Source organism: Natator depressus, chromosome 1 (genome assembly GCF_965152275.1).
Source record: "Natator depressus isolate rNatDep1 chromosome 1, rNatDep2.hap1, whole genome shotgun sequence".
In the NCBI taxonomy this organism is placed as follows: Eukaryota; Metazoa; Chordata; order Testudines; family Cheloniidae; genus Natator; species Natator depressus.
This window is the reverse complement of record NC_134234.1, coordinates 149,324,954-149,345,628: the sequence shown is the minus strand read 5'-3', so window position 1 is coordinate 149,345,628 and position 20,675 is coordinate 149,324,954. Positions and strand designations below refer to the sequence as shown.

Below are 20,675 nucleotides of genomic sequence, written 5' to 3'. Positions count from 1 at the left end.
ATAAGTATCTGTTAGAACTCACATTTCTGTTGCTGAAAATTACACATTGTACCTAGCTCTATGAATCCTAAAAATCACTAAACCTCAATATTTCAGATCTAGTTCTATCACCAAATAAAATAAATTATTCAACAGTAACAATTTGCAGATGATTTGCCAACAATCATAAATAGTATATAGCGCCGTAGGCTGATATCTATTTTACCACTTTACACAACAACAGGATACACACACACACCATAAATAAGCAACAATACACACAATGTATGGCAAAGCAGAATCCCTTTGCTTTAAAAAAGCATAACCAGAAACACTTTTATACCTCTTAAATTCCTATGGCTTATACTTCAGCAACCAAACACATGAAGAGATTTTACTTTAATGTGTAAAAGATATTCTGCCATTTCGTGTTCTACTTTTGGTAAGTTCTCCTAACATATACTATTATCACAGCAGGATGGCAGAATCTGTACAGGATTATGAGGTTTCAAATTGTGAGATTCTGGTTCTGGAGCAGGAAAAGGTAACTTCTGCTAGACCTTTTGTCTCAGCCTGGGGGTGACAATTAGTCTCTGAAGGCAGTAAGGATGGAACATAGAAAAGCTTATCACTTTGTGGTATCTCATTCACAGAAGCACTGACATCTGCAGACAAGTTGTTTACTTGCCTACCTTTTAAAAGCTACAATAAAGTTTGCAACAGGGTAAGTATGAGGGGAATTTACAAGTGGATGTGAGTTAAGAGGAAGAAAGAGCTGAAAATCCAGATTTACATTATGGCTGGCATTTTCAGAAGTGCCTAAGTGAGTTAGGTACCCAACTCCCAGAGGAAACGAGGTGTCTAACTCCTTTATACAGTTTTGAAATTCCACCCTACATATCTAACTGTACATTATTACTACCAATTCATGAATTGTTTTTCTACTAAAGAAACATTGAAAATATGTGCTAAGTTTTTTCAATCCTTGAGGCAGAGTCAAGTCTAAATTAATGCAACTGCACCACAGGCATTTTATTAAGAACAAAATTGAATTGTTTTCCAGTATTTTTTTTTTTTGAAGCAGCAGCATGAGGACTTCACTGTTAAGGCATCGTAAAGCGGTTTTCTTAAAAGGTATTGCAGGATTAAAATGATAAACAATTAAGGTCCAAATTTATTTGTACTTTATAAATGCTGCAATAAACGAGAGTTCTCACCCTGCTCATACTGAAGTCAACAGCAAAACTCCTTTTGACTTCAAGAGAACAGGTTGGGCCTGAGGCTTTTGAAAACAGAGAGTGGTTAAATCTGTTTTCTTATAGCAGAATGGATATTAAACACAGTGCAACCCTTACACAAGTAATTGCTATTCTCACAATTAGTCCCAGATGCCTAAAGATTACCTTCACTAGCAAGGGTTACAAGAAAAGACTATAAACTTGTTTTCGGTTGCTTTTAGAATATATGGTAAATTACAAGAGATTCCTTACTGAATGTAAATAAGAAAGAAGGAACTCTGCAAAAGGATAGAGGCAGAAAGTCATCAGAGAACAGATGATGAATACTTAACACTTCCTATTCCTGCCATTTATAAGGAACAAGTTAAAAAGATCAATAAAACTATACCTATTGGAAATTAAACATAATAGAATAGCAAAATAAGAGTTATCTAATCCATTGCCTTTATAGAATATTTTTACTTTTTTCCAAATATTTGAAACTGTCACTGTGTTCCTATTTGAAAACTTAGAGTCTTGTATGTAACCATATCAACATACTTTTTGTTTAGGATCTGAATTTTTGCATTTATTCCCATATTCTAGATTTGTTTGGGGTTTTGACACAGAACTCCATCTGCAGTGAAAACTCCTGAGACATAGCTAGTTGGTTATAATTAGGTTTTGTGGTGCCAGAGATAATGAAGAAAAAAGTAAAATGTGATGATTACTGTGCTGCTGTATAAATAGATTTTAAGTTCTAGGTCTTTTGCTTTTGACTGAATTGGGTGCATTGTGCTTCTTAGGTTGTATATACCAAAAACATTGTTTTTTCAGTCTGCATCTGTAAATAAGGCTGCAGGTAATACCTGCAGGATTAAAACAGCCCTGAGCCCAGATGGCAGAATCCAGTTCTCTGTTTTAATTTAAGAAACAAATATTTCCAAGATTGTTTTTCACAATAGAATAAAAAGCAATTAGAGCAGCTTTCTGAATACTGCAACATGGATATTGTTACTTTTATATTTTAACTGCATGAATACTATGTACAATATAAGTTTAGAATTAAATATCATCAGTAGGGCCCTACCAAATTCAAGGTCATGAAAACGCATCACGGAACATGAAATCTGGTCTCCTGCAATGAAATCTGGTCTTTTGTGTGCTTTTACCCTGTATTATACAGATTTCCATTGGGGGGGGGGGGGGTTGGGGGAGGGGAGACCAGCGTTTCTCAAATTGGGGGTACCGACCCAAAAGGGAGTCATGGGGGGGGGGGAGGATTGCAAGTTTATTTTAGTGGGGCTGTGGTATTGCCACCCTTACTTCTGTGCCTCCTTCAGAGCTGGGCGGCTGGAGCGTGCTGGCTGCTGATTGAGGGCCAAGCTCTGCAGGCAGCAGTGCAGAAGTAAGGGTGACAATACCATTCCATGCCATCCTTACTTCTGCGCTGCTGCTGGTGGCGGCTCTGCCTTCAGAGCTGGGCTCCCGGCCAGCAGCCACCGAGGCTCTCCAGCTGCCCAGCTCTGAAGGCAGCGCCACCACCAGCAGCAGCGCAGCAGTAAGGGCAGCAGTACCACAATCCCCCTACAATAACCTTATGACCCCCACACAACTCCTTTTCGGGTCAGGACCCTACAATTACAACACAGTGGAATTTCAGATTTAAATAGCTGAAATCATGAAATTTATGATTTTTAAAATCCTATGACCATGACATTGACCAAAATGGACCATGAATTTGGTAGGGCCCTAAATATCAGGTTACAAGGATAAAACTGACAGGTCAAAAATGTCACCTGTCCTAAACACATTTAAAAAGGTCCAAATTCTGAAAAATCTGTTAGCCATCCAAAACACAGGGTGCAACCTAGGAAAAGATCCCAACTTCTCAGATGGGCGATTGACCAGCAACAGATCTGGGATGCTGGAGTGACTTCTAATCTTGGGCACACATCTGAACATCCTGGGGCAAATCCCACTCATATTATTTATCCTTATTCTCTGACTGACTTCAGGTTTCAGCACGATAGGTACACATACATGTGAGATATATTGCCTCTGCACACAAGAATGAAGAATGAATGATTTGATAGCTGCTTTCAACTACCTGAAAGGGGGTTCCAAAGAGGATGGCTCTAGACTGTTCTCAATGGTAGCAGATGACAGAACGAGGAGTAATGGTCTCAAGTTGCAATGGGGGAGGTTTAGATTGGATATTAGGAAAAACTTTTTCACTAAGAGGGTGGTGAAACACTGGAATGCGTTACCTAGGGAGGTGGTAGAATCTCCTTCCTTAGAGGTTTTTAAGGTCAGGCTTGACAAAGCCCTGGCTGGGATGATTTAACTGGGAATTGGTCCTGCTTCGAGCAGGGGGTTGGACTAGATGACCTTCTGGGGTCCCTTCCAACCCTGATATTCTATGATTCTATGAAGCAACTAATGATACACTTTGCATTTTGACAGTGCTGTGCATTCTGACATTCCCTTTCCTCCAAGGATCCCAACGCGCTTGACAAACTGATAAAAAAAAATAGATTGCTTTATCCACCACTGAAATGCATTACTCAAAATGCAGCTACTTCTGGGGTGAAATAACTACGTAACACTGTACCAAACCACCATACAGCAGGGGTCTGATTCTTCAGCCCTTACTCATCCAAGTCCTCCCATTAAATCAATTCATGTGAAAGGGGCTTGTGGCAGTGAGTAAGGATTAACAACATATGTAAGGGCTGCAGGGTCTGACTCCATTCTATAGCCTGATCCAAAGCCATAGAAGTCAATGGGAATCCTTAAAGGATCAGGCCCTAAGAAAAGCTGAATCTTTTCCAGCTAAAAACACAAGGGGAATGGCAGATCAGCAGAGTACAGGGATAGGGTTATGCACGTGTCAGCTTGTTCACGTGAAGTCATTGGGTGTAATTTTTGACCTATCAGCCTTCCCACTCTCCCCTTAAATTCAATCGTATTACTGTATTCCAGTATAAAGAAATATATTAGTCTGATATATTGTAAATACAGGAATTTGCTGCTACAGTATTTTAACAAATCTACATTTGCATTTTGTTTAGGTTTCAAATCTACCTACTTATCTATGCTAGTGCGGTGTTACTGGACTGACCATAGATCTCAACAGCCACAAATCACTTGGGCATGTACAATACCTTGCGTGGTACATTAGCAACATTACTTGGTTAACCAGAGAAATAAGTGGTTTTAGTTTTAAACTTTTTATCAGCCTTCTCCTAAGCCCAGTACTCAGGGTTCCATCAAAGGTCTGCATACAATTTGTATGTCTAAAGTGTATCACCCCATTTCATCAGGAAATTATTTTGTCAGTCACTTTTTCAATCTCCATATATATGCTACAGTTCAAATAATGGACTAAAGGCAGTTTCTTCTATGATTGGCAATAAGCAATATTACCTAGTATCTGATACTGTGAGACTAGCACTTGAAGTCTATACCCTGCCTATCTGCAGTTTTGTTGTAGCCATGTTGGCCCCAGGATATTAGAGCGATGAGGTGGTTGAGGTAATATCTTTTATTGGACCAACTTCTGTCGGTGAGAGACACGCTTCTGAGCTTACACAGAGCTCTTCTTCAGGTCTGACTTGAAGTTGGTCCAATAAAAAACATTACCTCACCCACCTTGTCTATCTAAGACCTTTGCTACAGAATTTAGTGATCCAAGTCTTCTACATGGCTTCCGTTGATCTACTTCATGGAAGAGAAGATATTGATAAAAAGATGGAGTACTACTACCACCATAAGGTGGTGATAGGGATTACCACACACCGTTTTGAAATGCAAGGTCAGATTCAGCTGTCATTTACATATATGAAACCCCACTGATTGCAATAGTAATGTGGTACATGTGCAATTAAAGACAGAATGTAGCTGTACAACTGCTATTATATGCACATGACAATGAAAGGATTCCAACATATAGGTACTTCTAGGAAAGGTGGTATTAGTACTAGGAAATGTTTATTAAGAAATCCCAGATTTTGCCTTTTCACTCTTTAGTGACCTGTCTGATTCACCTACAAGAGCATAGCTGTGTAATGTCCTATTTTATGGGTCTCTTTTTAAACCCATTGGATTAATCATTTTATTTCCCTTGCATGTCCCTACTGTTCAGATTTCCATTTTGTTTTTCTGCATAACCATCACGTTAAAGATTGTTAATGCCTCTTTCATTCTCATTTGAATAATCAGAAGACGTTACTTCCCTTAGTACAGCTGAATTTCTATCCCTTCAATTGTGAAAAACCACTTCATTCTCCCCTTTTATTTTTAAACTTATTTTTTTTAAACCACATACTTCCCTCCCCAAACCCCAATATATTTAGGCTTCTTCCTGACCCCCCAGCACAATTAAGGCTAGCATTAGTGGTATCACTGAACGTGGCTTATTTTGTAAATAGCCTCCCTTTACAGATAAGTGAAACAGCAGGTGCCCTGTACATGGCTGTTCCAGTGTGGCACTGGAGAACATCCTTCTCTAGACAAAGACACTGAAGAGAGGGAACTCGGCTTGGTTGGGCTGCAGCAAGTCAATCAAGAAACACACAGTCCCTGAGAAGCCTTCGTACAGACTATATATGTTTTCTAATGCCCGGGAACCAGCCTTAAATTCTTCTGTAAATAAGAACTCTGCAAACCTAAGAAACAGTAAAGACAAAAAATGAAGTCTTTATTACCTCTCTCTTCATGCAACTGGCTTTGGTGCCATCCCTGTGTATCTGTTCATTTGTCATTAGAAAGCTTCACGTCAACACATTCAATAGGAAGAATATTAATAGTTTCACGTCTGCTAGTTATCGGACGTTATCTGCAAATCTGTTTACACCTTTTTCCCCCTCACCAAACTGAGGTCCATTTGATCACGAAGGACAGAAATGTTCCAATCTGTATTTATGTATTTGACATGCTTGGTGCCTGTCTGAGATCTAAAAGCTTTTTTGTGTCTCTGTATAACATTTATAAGTGTATAAATGGAAGGGTTTTTTTAAAAAGTGTTTTTATATTGGTCTTTGTTGCATCAGGACCCAGCAGGACACAGAACAGCAATGTTTTCTGGATGGATGTGAAAAGCCCTGTATTACAGACGTGATTAAGCAGGTGAAATACTCTTAAAATACTATAAAATGAGCAGCACTGAAAATAAGTTATCGTGATTCCAGAACCATTTCCTGCTTGCTAAGGAAAATGGAAACAAACATATTATCATTTAAAAGAGCTACAATATGTCAGAAAAAAATCTGAACTAAAAATAACTGCTCCCTGCTATAATTCTACATAGGCCTCATCCCATTTAAACCAGTGTAAACAGGAAGTCGATGGAATTACACTGATGTAAAACTGGTGTAAGAGAGAGCGGAATGAGGCCTGTGTGTGTGTAAAATATGTGAAGAAGCAAGATCCTGGCTTAGTTGCACTTCTATGTACTTAGAGACAGTGTCACATATTGTGAAAACCAGAGAGAGAATCAATATAATGAAACCAGCGGTTCATTTCACTCAGCTGTGGAGCAAGAGCTAAAATTCTCTGGTATTTGTTCATAGGCTATGGAGGTCTTCACTGCTGTATTTCTGGACAGGCCCAACCCATACTGGTAATGGCTAAAAGTCAATAACATAACACCTACTCAATAGTCTATGTTAGATGAGTTATGATCTCAGTCCCATACTTAGCAGGTATGTATCCAAACCATATTTGGGCACTCTGAGTATTCAGAGCTTCAGCGCCATCTAGAGCCATTCCTCTAGCCCTCACCACCATGGCAACCATAGGGGGAGGTACAAAAAGTCAATAAGTAGCATGGACCCTTTTGAGTTTAATCCCAGTAAAGGATCGCAGAGTCCCACTAGAAGCACCTCATCAGTTAATGTAATCAGTTGCTCATGACCCTATTTGGATGCAGACCCTAAAAAGAGGCTGGACTAGTCTGAGGAAGAAATAGATTGTTAGAATGTAAAATCTGTTAGCATGTTCTGCTCTAGAGACAGAATTTCCATGTTTAAATTTGCTGGCTCTGGGCATTTTTAGTTCTTTTTTGAATGTTTAAAGATTTAAGCTACTTGAAGGAATTGTGGCCATAGACCAGGGGTCTCAAACACGCGGCCCGCAGAGTTATTTGCTGTGGCCCGCCAAGTTCCCCGTGCCCCTCACCCCGAGTTATTTCCTTTGGCCACCAAGCTCCCCTCACCCGCCGCGCCCCCCTTCCCTCCAGCGTGCTGCATCCCTGCTCCTCTGCCTACCTCCAGGCACTTCCTGCCGCCAAACAGCTGTTTGGTGGAACTTAGTGCTTTCCAGTAGGGAAGGGGGAGGAGCGGGGAGCCACGCGCTCAGGGGAGGAGGCGGAGAAGAGGCAGGACGGGGATTTGGGGAAGGGGTTGGAATGGGGGCGGGGAAAGGGTGGGAAGAGGTGGGGCAGGGCCTCATGGAAGGGGTGGAGTGGGGGCGGGGCCGGGGGCAGCGGGGGGTGGGGTGTCAGTGATGCGGTCCTTGGGCCAATGTACTAGTCCTCATGTGGCCCTCGTGGTGATTTGAGTTTGAGATCCCTGCCATAGACTATGCAAGGTTCTGAGAGAGTGTTCTTTGTATTTCACCAAACTCTATAATAATAAACCCCAAAGCTAAGTGAGGTGTTGCTGAATGGTGAAAATACTAACCTTTGTGCTCTATAGATGTATTTAGAGTTTCCAGTAAGCCTATATAGGAGTAGGAACACATAGGCACTACCAGCCACTCCATGGCAAATTCCAGGTCCCTTCTTCAGCAGGCCCTTCTGCCATGTCAGTTCCCCACAGCGGATACAAGTGTCAAGATACTGGGGCTTCTTGGAAATCAGATAAGCTTTAGCAAACAGGTATGCGATACCTAGGGAAACAGCAGAGAAATCAAGTTTTCTTTTTATAAGTACAGTCAAGCTGGTAAAATGTTATATGATCAATACATAAGAATATGGAAATTCTCATCTATGATATATATTCACCCGAGTGTACACGCCACATAGGTGAGGGTGGTAGCAGTCTGATAAATTGAGAGCCATGTGATACGTTGCATTGATCATTCACCTTTAAAAGCCTCACATGCAGTCACCCCACTAGCTCACCTCATTCCAGGACTAACATTCCAAACCCCTGGGCAGCTTAAAACAGCAGACACATGTTTGTATTTAAATCAGCCAGCCACAAGACAAGACATTTCCTTCTCTCCCAAAAATGCGGAGTTCTCGCACCATATCACATTGACCCAAGATTGAGGATGGACAATAATTAGTCTTGCAACAGTGACAGGTTTAAGATCCAGTAGTTCTCATTTCAACAGAGCTAGAAATAGTAACTAACCCTCTTTCCAATGGGACTTATTGCACTTTATTCTAGCCCTGGCAGATCCTGAGATGCTGGCTGTCAGTCATGTCCTTTTTATGTATGAAAAAGCCATTTAAAGTAATTTTTAGAGGTGATTTGGTTTTATTAGTTATAATCTCCATGTGATCACTGTGCAGTTGGATTCACAGTAACTAAAAGACAGATGCTACATGAGAAGGGATACAAATGCAGCCTGAATTTTAAAAATTCAGGTTCTCAAAAAAACTGTTTAAAATAGCTCTCAGTGACGTATACAAAATATATAGTGGTGTGGCATTGAAATGGCTGCATTACTCATGATTGATGAAGGGCACAATATAGAGGACTCCCAGGGAAAGGAAAATCAGAACATTTAGAAGGCTCTAAAAATTACCTCAAATAATTTTCCATTAAACATTCCAATTTTAACCACTTGACATCTTGGTGCTCCAAGAGCTAAGAGTAAGTGCTGTATCCCACTGGAAAGCCCCTGTTTTCTAATGGTATAAATCATCAAGCTCTAGCCCTGCTGTGTTGTGAGGTAGCAGACTATCAATCAGTCCCTGGGACAGGACTAAATACTGCCCATCCTGCACCACAAACTCATATAATGTTGTGGGGAATATTCGCCTTTGAGGAGGAGGCAAGAAACTTTCATCCAGTTGGTTGTTCCATAATGAGAGATTGTGGCCGTTTGAAATTTCTTCAAGGTTTGTAGTGTTAGAAGTACTGGCCGGGAGATGGATTAGTGGGCAGAGGGCAGATGAGACTGCCAAAGGGGCCTCTGCCACATGGATATCACCAGCACTCACACAGTGGACCAAACTCCAATTGGAGTCTAAATTTCTTTCTTTCCAAGAGAGAAATTAACTGAACAAAGCTGGTTTCACTTCTCTTCACCCACAGGGAAGGATCAGGAAAGAGGGACCTTCACTCCCTACATGTCAGGAAAAGATAAAGCTCCAGCAGAATGCACAGTTAAGGGCTCTAATTATGTTGCACTGTTTACAGTTTAGAAAGAACACATTTAAAATACATAGGTCTCTGCTCCTGAACTTTGTTTAACAAAGTGAATGGTCCTGGAGCACGGTGTCAATTTTTGCTGTTATCTCCTAGGTTTAGGTTACAAAGCCAGTAAGAACAGTTAGCTGCTATATCCTGGCGGGAAGTAATTTCAATATACAATAGCACAAGCAAACACTGCTAAAGCAAGAGTGAGAGCCTCAGCTGGGGTCAGCATGGAACTCAGACAGAAGCTTCTCCTCTTCCCCAGAGCTCTTAAATTTGGGGAAATTCCACAATTAACATTTTGCTAGTGCATACTCATAGATCTCAGACTTTAAGGCCAGAAGGGACCATCATGATCATCTAATCTGCTCTCCTACCCATTGCAGGCCACAGAATCTCACCCACCTACTCCTGTAATAGACCCCTAACCTCTGGCTGAATTAATGAAGTCCTAAAATCATGGTTCAAAGACTTTAAGTTACAGCAAATCCACCATTTACACTAGTTTAAACTGGCAAGTGACCCATGCCCCATGCTGCAGAGGAAGGCAAAACCCCACCTTTCCCCCCCTCACTCCCCGGTCTCTGCCAATTCTTTCCCAACCCCAAATATGGTGATCAGTTAGACCCTGAGCATGTGGGCAAGACCCACTAGGCAGATACCTGGGAAAGAATTCTCTAGAGCAACTCAGAGCCCTCCCCATGTAGGTGTTCCATCTCCAGCCATTGGACATATTTGCTACTTTCCTTCCCATAAAAAAATCCTTAGGTCAGATCTGTGCATAAGTGTACAATAGCAATACACAGAAATTGGCTATGTTTGAGGGGAAGAGGCAAAAACTTTTCCAGACCCACCCATAAATAGTAAGTCTGGCATTGGCTATGTCCCTTTCAGTACACTAAGGCCATCTTCACCCTCTAGTCAACCAGGACTTGCCTTGTAACTCATATATATCATGCACTGAAGTCCTTGCCACTCATGGGAGCAAGGGCTTGGAATACAGAGATCATACGTGGGCTTCTTAGAGTACAGGGCATTACAGCTAGGTCATTAGGTGACATATTGTACTATTGGATTTTAATGGCTTTTATAACAACATATTTGAAAGTATCTCAGAGTTTTCCTTCATTGCCTGATCTTCCACCCACTACAGTAATAAACAAAAAAAACTTAACTGAAAAAAGCACGAACAATTTTCCTGCTTGACAAACAGTAAAATCAGTAAAATTTGACCTGACGTTATTTTCTCAATGGAATCATTTAGTGTGAAAAGCATTGTAATTGGTAACATCTGGCTACTTCACAGCATCAATTTGAAAAGGACCTGGAGCTCCATGACACCAGTGCACAAGCTCATTCTCCCGCTCAATTGTCTCTCCCAGTTCAGGTGGCCAGTTGCTGTTTTGTTCTTGGTCCATAAGAAAGTCAATGCTCTGCCATACAAGCTCCTGATCTGCAGGCTGAAGGTATTCATAATAGGACAGCAGCATCTGAAGGATGGATGAAAGGCCATGGGCTGCACCTGTAAAGAATAGAAATAGCTAAAAGAAGAATTATTTTTGCTCACAGATCCACCACACTGCATCTTTCTACTGGAAATAATTTCTGTGTGGTGCAGATGGGTGTTCTGTCTTGTTTTGACTGTTATAATATTGTGTTGAGCAAAGGTCTTATACATGCAACTCAAAGATTTGTTACCACTTACATCTTTCAGATTCCTAAATTTAAAGAAAAACTCAGTATGAATTCACCCATTCTCACTATAGAGTGGCAACATTTGAGAATAATGAAAATTAAAGTGCAGATAAAAGATTTCTCTACTGCATTTCACAAATACATAATAGCTGCAAACGCCTCGCTTCAGAGAGGCAAAGGCCCCCAACTCAGTGAGGCGTCTCACAAAGTTTATGGATTTTTCCCTGATTACAAGTTCTTCTGCAGAAGGGAAATATTGGAGCCTACTGGGAATATGCAGTGTATAACTAGCACTAATCACTGCATTCATTTTAGGTGGTCCATATACAATATTTGTCCATTTACCGGTATGACCATTTGTTAGTTAGGAAAAGCAGACTGCACATATTGTTTGCCTGCCAATGTCTTATTTCTAAGTGTTCTATTACCTTGGTGTCAAAGCAATGCCTTGGTTTCTAAGTGGTTGGTGTGTTCTACTCACCAAGGTATTCTGTTCCATAATAAGAGTACATGAGTGGGCATGGTTTCCTCTTCTTCATGGCATACTGCTTCCCCGATTCTAATATAGCTTGGCAAATTGATCTGATCTGCACTGGGGTCAACATCTAAGCAGAAAACACCAAGAGAGACAGACTATTATAACAATTTTCCCTTTTAAAAGTTATACAGCTCCCTCTTTTTCATCCTGGCACATATATTAGAGCATTGCCTCTGTGGGCATGTTATAATGTATATTGTAATGTTATTGACAATAATAATAATTTATATAGTATGGTAGGATTACACAACATGTCTCACATAGTGGCCTAAATCCTGCTTCAACTAAGTCAGTGACAAAATTCCCATTGATTTCAATGGGATCAGAGTAAGGCCAATTTAAGAGACACACTCTCTCTTCCAAAGATTTTACAGTCTAAGTGAGATGTGATAAACAAGCAGAAGATGAGACACAAGACAACAGCTCAGGGAATGGAGAGTGCAGTTACTAATGACAAGGAGAAAGGAGAGATTCGTAGAAGAAGTGGATTGTAAGGAGGAGCAAGGGAGTTTGGTGGATGAATGCTGACAGGCTGTTCCGGACATAAGGAACAACATGTAAGGAGCTTTTTAAGCAACATAACACAAGAGGAAAGGGAGAAGGTATTAAATTGGAAGAAGGAACATTAAATTTTCTTGTTTGTTTCATTTGTAGTTGAGGATTAAGTATTGGTATAGGAGACACTTGGGTTAAGGAACATCCTATCACACTACATGTCTGAATGCATACCTCTTATCTCAAGGAAACATTACTGAAAATAAAGTGAAAAACAGCCTTGTACAGCTGGTTAGAGGGTAGCTGTTTGCAATGCTTTATCACCACAAACAGGTCAAAGCTGCCTTTGTGTTCATTGATTGGTAATAATTGGATGATGGCCAACCTTACAGGATTAGAAGGAAAAGGTGGCTACCTATTAATTTGTTTCATAGGATGTACTTTTTCAAGTAACAGACTTTGTATCTCAGTAGTCAATTAGGAATCTGTTTTACATTTTCTTAATCAGAGCTCTAATGATATGCACTTTCCTGTGTTCATTAGCAATTTCCTCTCTGCCACTCACATCTGTTACTGGCTGACCTTCACAAAGGAAGATGAGAGAGGTTCATTTCTAGGCATTTTAATTGCCTGAATCATTAATTCAGGCATACTCTGTAGGAAAAAAGCATTTCACAGATAAAGAAAGAAATAGAAGAGAAAAGTGACACCAGTAAAAAAGGAATACAATGAATCCTGAGAACACTAGTAACAGAAATAAAAAACTAATAATAACCTTACCACTGCTCCTTTCAAACAGTCTCAGATAAACTACTTGTGCTATAGGGCTTCTAATGAGCTCTTCATTTTAAAGAATGCTCTTTGAACTGTCAAGTATGCAGGCAATGTTCTTGAAAAGCCATGCACCCTTATCGGATGAGCAAAATGAGGTGAATGTAGTTGGTGTTATTTAGGCCTTGACAGGAAGAAAACGGTTGGAAAAAATCTTTTTCTGTTACCTCACTTGTACTGAAATAAAGTATTCTCTGCTACAAACTGTTCAAAGTGACTGTGATATTTATATACCCCCTTGCACAACAGAACCCTGATCAGAGTTTTTGAGTGTTACTGCAATACAAATGAATAAGGTTATTAATAATCATAGACTTCACTCATTTTTTGTTAGTGTTTAGAACTAGTCACCTTAGGTTCGCTGCATTTGCACCAATGGCTCTGAATTCTTTTCAGTTTTGTGATTATCATACAGTCATAGAAATGTAGAGCTGGAAGAGACCTCAAGAGGTCATCTAGTCCAGCCCCCTGAAATGAGGCAGTACCAGATATACATAGACCATCCCTCACAAGTGTTTGTCTAACCTGTTCTTAAAAACCTTCAATGACAGGGATTCCACAAACTCCCTTGGAAGACCATTCCAGAGCTTAACTATGCTTATAGTTAGAAAGCTTTTTTTCTAATATCTCTAACCTAAATCACTCTTACTATAGATTAAGCAGATTTCCTCTTGTCCTACCTTCAGTAGACACAGAGTACTCTTTGTAACAGCCATTAACATATTTGAAGATTATCAGGTCCCCCTCTCAGTCTTTTCTCAAGACTAAATATGCCCAGTTTTTTTAAACTTTTCCTCAGAGGTCAGGTTTTCTAAACCTCTTATCATTTTTGTTGCTCTCCTCGGGACTCTCTCCAATTTGTCCACATCTTTCTTAAACCGTCGTGCCCAGAACTGTATACAGTATTCCAGCTGAAGCCTCACCAGTGCTGGGCAGAGCAAGATAATTACCTCCCTGGTCTAATATATGACACCCTGGTTAAAACACCCCAAAAGTATATGAGTCTTTTCCACAACTGCATCACATTGCTGACTCATGTTCAATTTGTAATCCACTATAAGCCCCAGATGAGTAGTCAATAGGCGGACCGCAGGCCAAATCTGGACTGCCAGACTCTTTTGAATGGACCCCAAAATCTTTTAATTTACTTACTATTATTGTTGCGTTGTTTTTTTAATTATTTTCTCTGGAGTCTGGGCCTTCACCAAGAAATTTGGACTTTGACAAAAACTAATTGATTACTCCTGCCCCAGATCCTTTTCAGCAGTATTACTGCCTACCCATGTATTCCCCATTTTGTAGCTGCTCATTTGATTTTTTTTCTTCCTAAGTGAAGTACTTTGCACTTGGCTTTACTGAATTTCATCTTGCTTATTTCAGACCAATTCTCCAATTTGTCAAGGTTGTTTTGAATTCTAATCCTGTCCTCCAAAGTGTTTACAACCCCTCCCAGCTTGGCATCTGTAGGGGTAAGGTTGCGGAAGACTGGCAAGGAGCTAAGTGGTGGACTGAGTATGTGACTGGATGTAAGCGGAGGATGCAGGCAGTTTCAATTAACTTTGTCCAACAGACCCTGCCAAAAGACATTGTAGCATAGCTCAGCATATTTTTGCCTGTAAATGAGTCAGTTTATGTAATAAGCATAAATCATACATATAAATATGTAGCCAGCTGTGACCCCATGTAACCCCGAGATAAGCGCGGAGAATATAGTGCCGCAGAGGACTCCCCCCCCGGCGGAGTCCTGCCTGGTCAGCTGTCCCGAACGGCCAGAGTCCCCTGCAACCCCTCCGCGCGTCTTAGGGGCTCCCCGCGCAGATTGGAGCTTAAGTTCTTCCTTCCTTCAATAAAGCATAGTTTACTATTCTTAGGCCTGAGTGTCCTCCTTTCGCTGGTATCTCCCCCCTAGTTCTTGCGGGCACAGCATCCTCTGCAAATTTCATAAGCAACCATATGATCATTGCATGGTGTTATTACAGGACAAAATTAAGCATGCTTGGGTTACTTAATGTGCATTTCCATACCTTAACACACTTGGATTTCTTTTAAATTTAATCTCAGCTCACAATTGCCTGAGGGAAATGACAACATCTCTGTAATGTCTTTATCCTAAATCACTGATATATGCTCTCAACCTTAACTCCATCTTAATATAATTTTTTTCTGGGAATTATTATAGTATTGCATTTTAGTTATGATTTTCCTTTGAGCCAGCAAAAAAACAGCCAGAAGCACCAACTGCAAATTGTTAGGAAGGATGAACTGTGTACCAACTCCAAACCATCTGTGAGATGCTTTGATGGTGAAAAAATAAGGCCAGTAGGGAAACGCTCTCGTAATCCATACAAATCCTTGTCTTTGAGGTAGTTGTAATTCTGGTAAACTGTTTTTCCAAGGCCACTTCAAAGGTTGTCACATTTAATACCAGTTGGTCATTCAGTAGGTGGCATTATTCCCTTTAAGGCAATAGCTGAATGGCAGTAAGAGGCATTGCACTTCTCCACGTATTATTTTTCAGATTAAACTTATGTGGATATAAAAAGTTCTACTGGCCCTTTAATAACAGTAGAAGTGTAAATCTTAATATCCTCAATACATTTCAACGCAGATCATTACAAGCTGCCTGCCTAAGTTTTCCCTGAAATTACAGTTGAATAGGAAAGGCTTTTCTTCCTCTTCTGAAATGTTGAGTAACGTTGCTGTGTGCTGTAAAACACAGCTGTTAAACTGTTTTTTGGTGAAGGACGAAGCGATCTCCTATAGCTCTTACTTTTTCAATCACCCTTAAATACACCATTTAAGGACTTAACTAGGCTCTGTCCACAGTCTCTCCATTTGTCTATTTTGTCAGTCCAGAGTACCTGTCTCATAGAATCATAGAATATCAGGGTTGGAAGGGACCTCAGGAGATCATCTAGTCCAACCCCCTGCTCAAAGCAGGACCAATCCCCAACTAAATCATCCCAGACAGGGCTTTGTCAAGCCTGACCTTAAAAACTTCTAAGGAAGGAGATTCCACCACCTCCCTAGGTAATGCATTCCAGTGTTTCACCACCCTCCTAGTGAAAAAGTTTTTCCTAATATCCAACCTAAACCTCCCCCACTGCAACTTGAGACCATTACTCCTTGTTCTGTCATCAGCTACCACTGAGAACAGTCTAGAGCCATCCTCTTTGGAACCCCCTTTCAGGTAGTCGAAAGCAGCTATCAAATCCCCCCTCATTCTTCTCTTCCGCAGACTAAACAATCCCAGTTCCCTCAGCCTCTCCTCATAAGTCATGTGTTCCAGTCCCCTAATCATTTTTGTTGCCCTCTGCTGGACTCTTTCCAATTTTTCCACATCCTTCTTGTAGTGTGGGGCCGAAAACTGGACACAGTACTCCAGATGTGGCTTCACCAATGTCGAATAGAGGGGATCGATCACGTCCCTCGATCTGTTGGCAATGCCCCTACATATACATCCCAAAATGCCATTGGCCTTCTTGGCAACAAGGGCATACTGTTGACTCATATCCAGCTTCTCGTCCACTGTAACCCCTAGGTCCTTTTCTGCAGAACTGCTGCCGAGCCATTCGGTCCCTAGTCTGTAGCGGGTGCATGGGATTCTTCCGTCCTAAGTGCAGGACTCTGCACTTTGTCCTTATTGAACCTCATCAGATTTCTTTTGGCCCAATCCTCTAATTTGTCTAGGGCTCTCTGTATCCTATTCCTACCCTCCAGCGTATTTACCTCTCCTCCCAGTTTAGCGTCATCTGCAAACTTGCTGAGTGTGTAATCCACACCATCCTCCAGATCATTTATGAAGATATTGAACAAAACCGGCCCGAGGACCGACCCTTGGGGCACTCCACTTGATACCGGCTGCCAACTAGACATGGAGCCATTGATCACTACCCGTTGAGCCTGACAATCTAGCCAACTTTCTACCCACCTTATAGTCCATTCATCCAGCCCATACTTCTTTAACTTGCTGGCAAGAAGACTGTGGGAGACCGTGTCAAAAGCTTTGCTAAAGTTAAGGAACAACACGTCCACCGCTTTCCCCTCATCCACAGAGCCAGTTATCTCATCATAGAAGGCAATTAGATTAGTCAGGCATGACTTGCCCTTGATGAATCCATGCTGACCGTTCCTGATCACTTTCCTCTCCTCCAAGTGCTTCAGAATTGATTCCTTGAGGACCTGCTCCATGATTTTTCCAGGAAGACACCCCCTGTGTTCAGCTACAGGTTCCCAACTAATTTAAGCCAAGCACCTCATTCAGTAAATAAATAAAACCCTACTAAAAAAAACTCACCAGGAAGTTTTTGGTCTATAATGACCATTCAAACCTTCTGTCTGTTTGTTACCATATAGTAGAATTTCTCACCCTTTTCAGGTTGGACACTCTTTATTCAAAGTCAAACATTTTCATGATTCCCTTATAAATTTACCATAAGAGTAAAAAAAAAAAAAAAATAAAAAATAAATGTATCAGTGAGGATAATGTTAACACTATCTCATTTGTGGGGGTGTGTGCGCGCATGCATGCGCATAGAGGTTGACAGCGAATACTTACCTTGAAGGGTAGGGGTGTGTGGGGAGTGGGGGAGAGAGATTTGCTTTGCTTAAGATTGTAATAAACTTTTCAACAACTCATGACCTTTCTGATTGCATTTGGGGGTTATGCCTCCCCGCTTGAGAAACATTACTATATAGTATTGTGTACCATACCTGCTGCCTTTACGTTGTAAGTACCTAGGAATGAGAACCTTATTTGTTTTGTTACAACTCTTGTACTGCATTGTGTACATCTATGACACAAAGCACTATGTAAGTGCCAAGTATTATTATTTAATAATTTGTGTGATCATAGTTCTAGAACAGTGATTTTCAACCTGTGGTTTGCAGGTCACTAGGTGTTTGCAGACTATATCTAAGATTTCCATAGGGGTCCGCACCTCATTCAAAATTTTTTAGGGGTCTGCAAATGAAAAAAGGTTAAAAACCACTGTTCTAGAATGTAACATTTGCATTTATTGCATTATACCGGAAGCCTTGTTTTATGCATATAAAAGTTACTGGCTACAGACTTAACAGATTAAATCTCTCACTGATGTTACTCTAATAAAGGAATCTAAATGACTTCAACCATATATTTCTTGAAATATTTTATAACAATGTCAAAAATAGCAATTGAAATTTGTGCCATACTATCAAAAGGCTTTGTTTTGAAATCTCATAATGAAGTATTCTGAACATCCAGCAGAGGGAGCTTTTGAAGCAGCTATTGTATGCACAATACCTGTAAAATGAAGAACATTTTTGTGTTAAGGAGGACAGCGGACTCCAGCATAAAGATGGGCTGGCAGTAGTTGAATGACAGTGTGCTGCATTGCAGAACACCAAAATTCAGTTCTCAACCCTCGTAAGCCCTGCCTCTTACTGCCAGGCCAGCAGGAGCTGTGAATGTTTCATGAACCTTTTCATGGAATGTACTGCTCACTCTTTTGTCTTGCAGGTGATCCCAAAACAGGAGCCATAACTGAATGGGTGTGAGATGCGGGCTCTCCAAGGAAACCAGAGGCCTCCTGTCTGGATTGGAAGGCTTCACAGTTACAAAGATGGCAAGGGCCTAATTCTCCACAATGTTACTTCTGGTTGATTGGTATACAACTGTTGTAGTGCAGGAGAAGTATTTTGCTATCTGCATCCCTTCCAAAAAGTGGCGGGCACATCAGGTTTTTGACACCATTCCAAAAAGTACTGATTCTCAAGTGATACGGTCGAGAATGGCACTGCACGGTTGCTAACAAAGATTGGCTGATGCTGTAACATCACTAAGAAGAGAAAGGCAGAACACACAAATTCACGACATCTGCAAATGGTCCAGCAATTGATGCTATTTAGTGGTGTCCTGGCAATCCTGCTTTGGCTGCACTTATGTCCCCTCTACAAGAGCAGGGAAGGAAAAGGTGCAGGAGCCTTTATCATTGGAGGATCCCTCTGTACTGGGGTGATCCTTCAGGGTACCTCAGTGCTGCCAGCACTGCAGCACAAAATGGCCATATCACACAAGAGGATCTGGCCTTCTGTGTTTGGACTTATAAATTTTCCAGGACAGTTTGGCAAGGCTGGATCACAAATATAAATATTTTTAAGGGTGGCACCGTGCAATTTTCTTTGAGTAATGGGCCATAGTTATGCTGCCCCAGAAGCACAGCCAGGACCAAAACCCTATCCTTGTTTCCCCCATTACACCAGAAAGGGGAGGGGAATGTATGCTGTACCAGCTCTTTTTCTGCTTACTTCCTTCTCACAAGCAGATCGGGTGCATTTTCTGGTACATTTGGGGGTTGCAATCAAGTCTTCAGCCACTCCCTACCCACCTGCAGAGGAGAGGGAATAGCTGCCCTGTGTTGGCTCGTGCTCATTCCCTTCTCTGCATATGGACTGGTAATGCAAGTAGCCTGCACAGAAGTAAGGAGATGTCTTACTTCCTCACCCCTCTCCAGGGGAGCATAAGGCACCTCACTGCTGAGTCCCATCTTTGCACAAAATTAAAACGTGTAGCAGATTATAGAACCTGCCCAAAAAGTACAGTAGCGGTGGCACTGCTTTTCATTTCTACCTCAACATGACCATGAGCTGAAATCATTAAAACACTATTGGTTGCTACAGCAACCTAGACAAACCTCTTCTCACTACCTCAGAAGAGATTAGCTTTTCAGCACTTGTATTCATTTGCATGTCACAGAAGAAAGTCAAGAGAAACTGGTCCTCAGTGAAGTGACACTTTATATACACACACATGTGGGCATATAAACTCATAACATTATAAATAAAATTTTCAATAATACCTTGAAACCAGCGAAAGACACTTTACCTTGAGAAACGCTGTCTCCTGGAAAGCACTGCGCTCCCACAGTTCTCCTTTAATTTACTTCTGCTGGAGTTAAGGGTACTCAGCATCTCACAGGACAAGGTCCAGTGAGATATAAATATATGGTGTTTGGTTCTGTAGAGTATAAATGTTTTCAGAGAAATGTTCATATGAAGAAGCGTATAAGCTTCTGTAAAGGAACTGCCCTAGACTGCTGACTATTTCACAAACACACACTTAAATTCAAAAGGTACCACTAAATAAAGTATAAAAGTAAAATTAGGCACTGGAAAATTCTCTTGTCAAGGAAAAGAGGAAGTAGGATATATTTTATCATGTATACATATATTTGATCTCTAAGGGATTTAACATGGAATTCTAGCCATCTATTAGACAAATGATAATGCTCTGAACATTCTTCCAAAAAGACATTTGGCTGGGAAAAGCAATGGGGCAAAATATTGTGCATCTTTTCACATGCCTGATTTGTAGCATACTTTTAACCTTTCTGGACTCTGTCTTTTATTTCCCTGGAGACACGACGAGAAGAAAATAAGTGAACATATTAAACCAGGGGTGACCACATGGAGCCACACGTGGCTCTTCAGAAGTTAATATGCAGCTCCTTGGATAGGCACCGACTCCAGGGCTGGAGCTACAGGCGCCAACTTTCCAATGTGCCGGGG

At 41.0% G+C, this 20,675-nt stretch overlaps 1 protein-coding gene across 1 annotated transcript in view; it reads right to left on the bottom strand.

Annotated features, from left to right (window-relative positions):
- Positions 1-2,473: 2,473 nt before the first annotated feature.
- Positions 2,474-20,675, bottom strand: part of LANCL3 (LanC like family member 3) — a 40,296-nt gene continuing 22,094 nt past the window's right edge. The window contains exons 2-5 of the mRNA XM_074968667.1: positions 11,745-11,868; positions 10,893-11,090; positions 7,880-8,087; positions 2,474-5,866 (exon numbers count right to left, since the gene is read on the bottom strand). Of these exons, the coding sequence (XP_074824768.1) occupies positions 5,707-5,866; positions 7,880-8,087; positions 10,893-11,090; positions 11,745-11,868 (690 nt within the window). The 3' untranslated portion in view covers positions 2,474-5,706. The remainder of the gene's footprint in view (positions 5,867-7,879; positions 8,088-10,892; positions 11,091-11,744; positions 11,869-20,675) is intronic.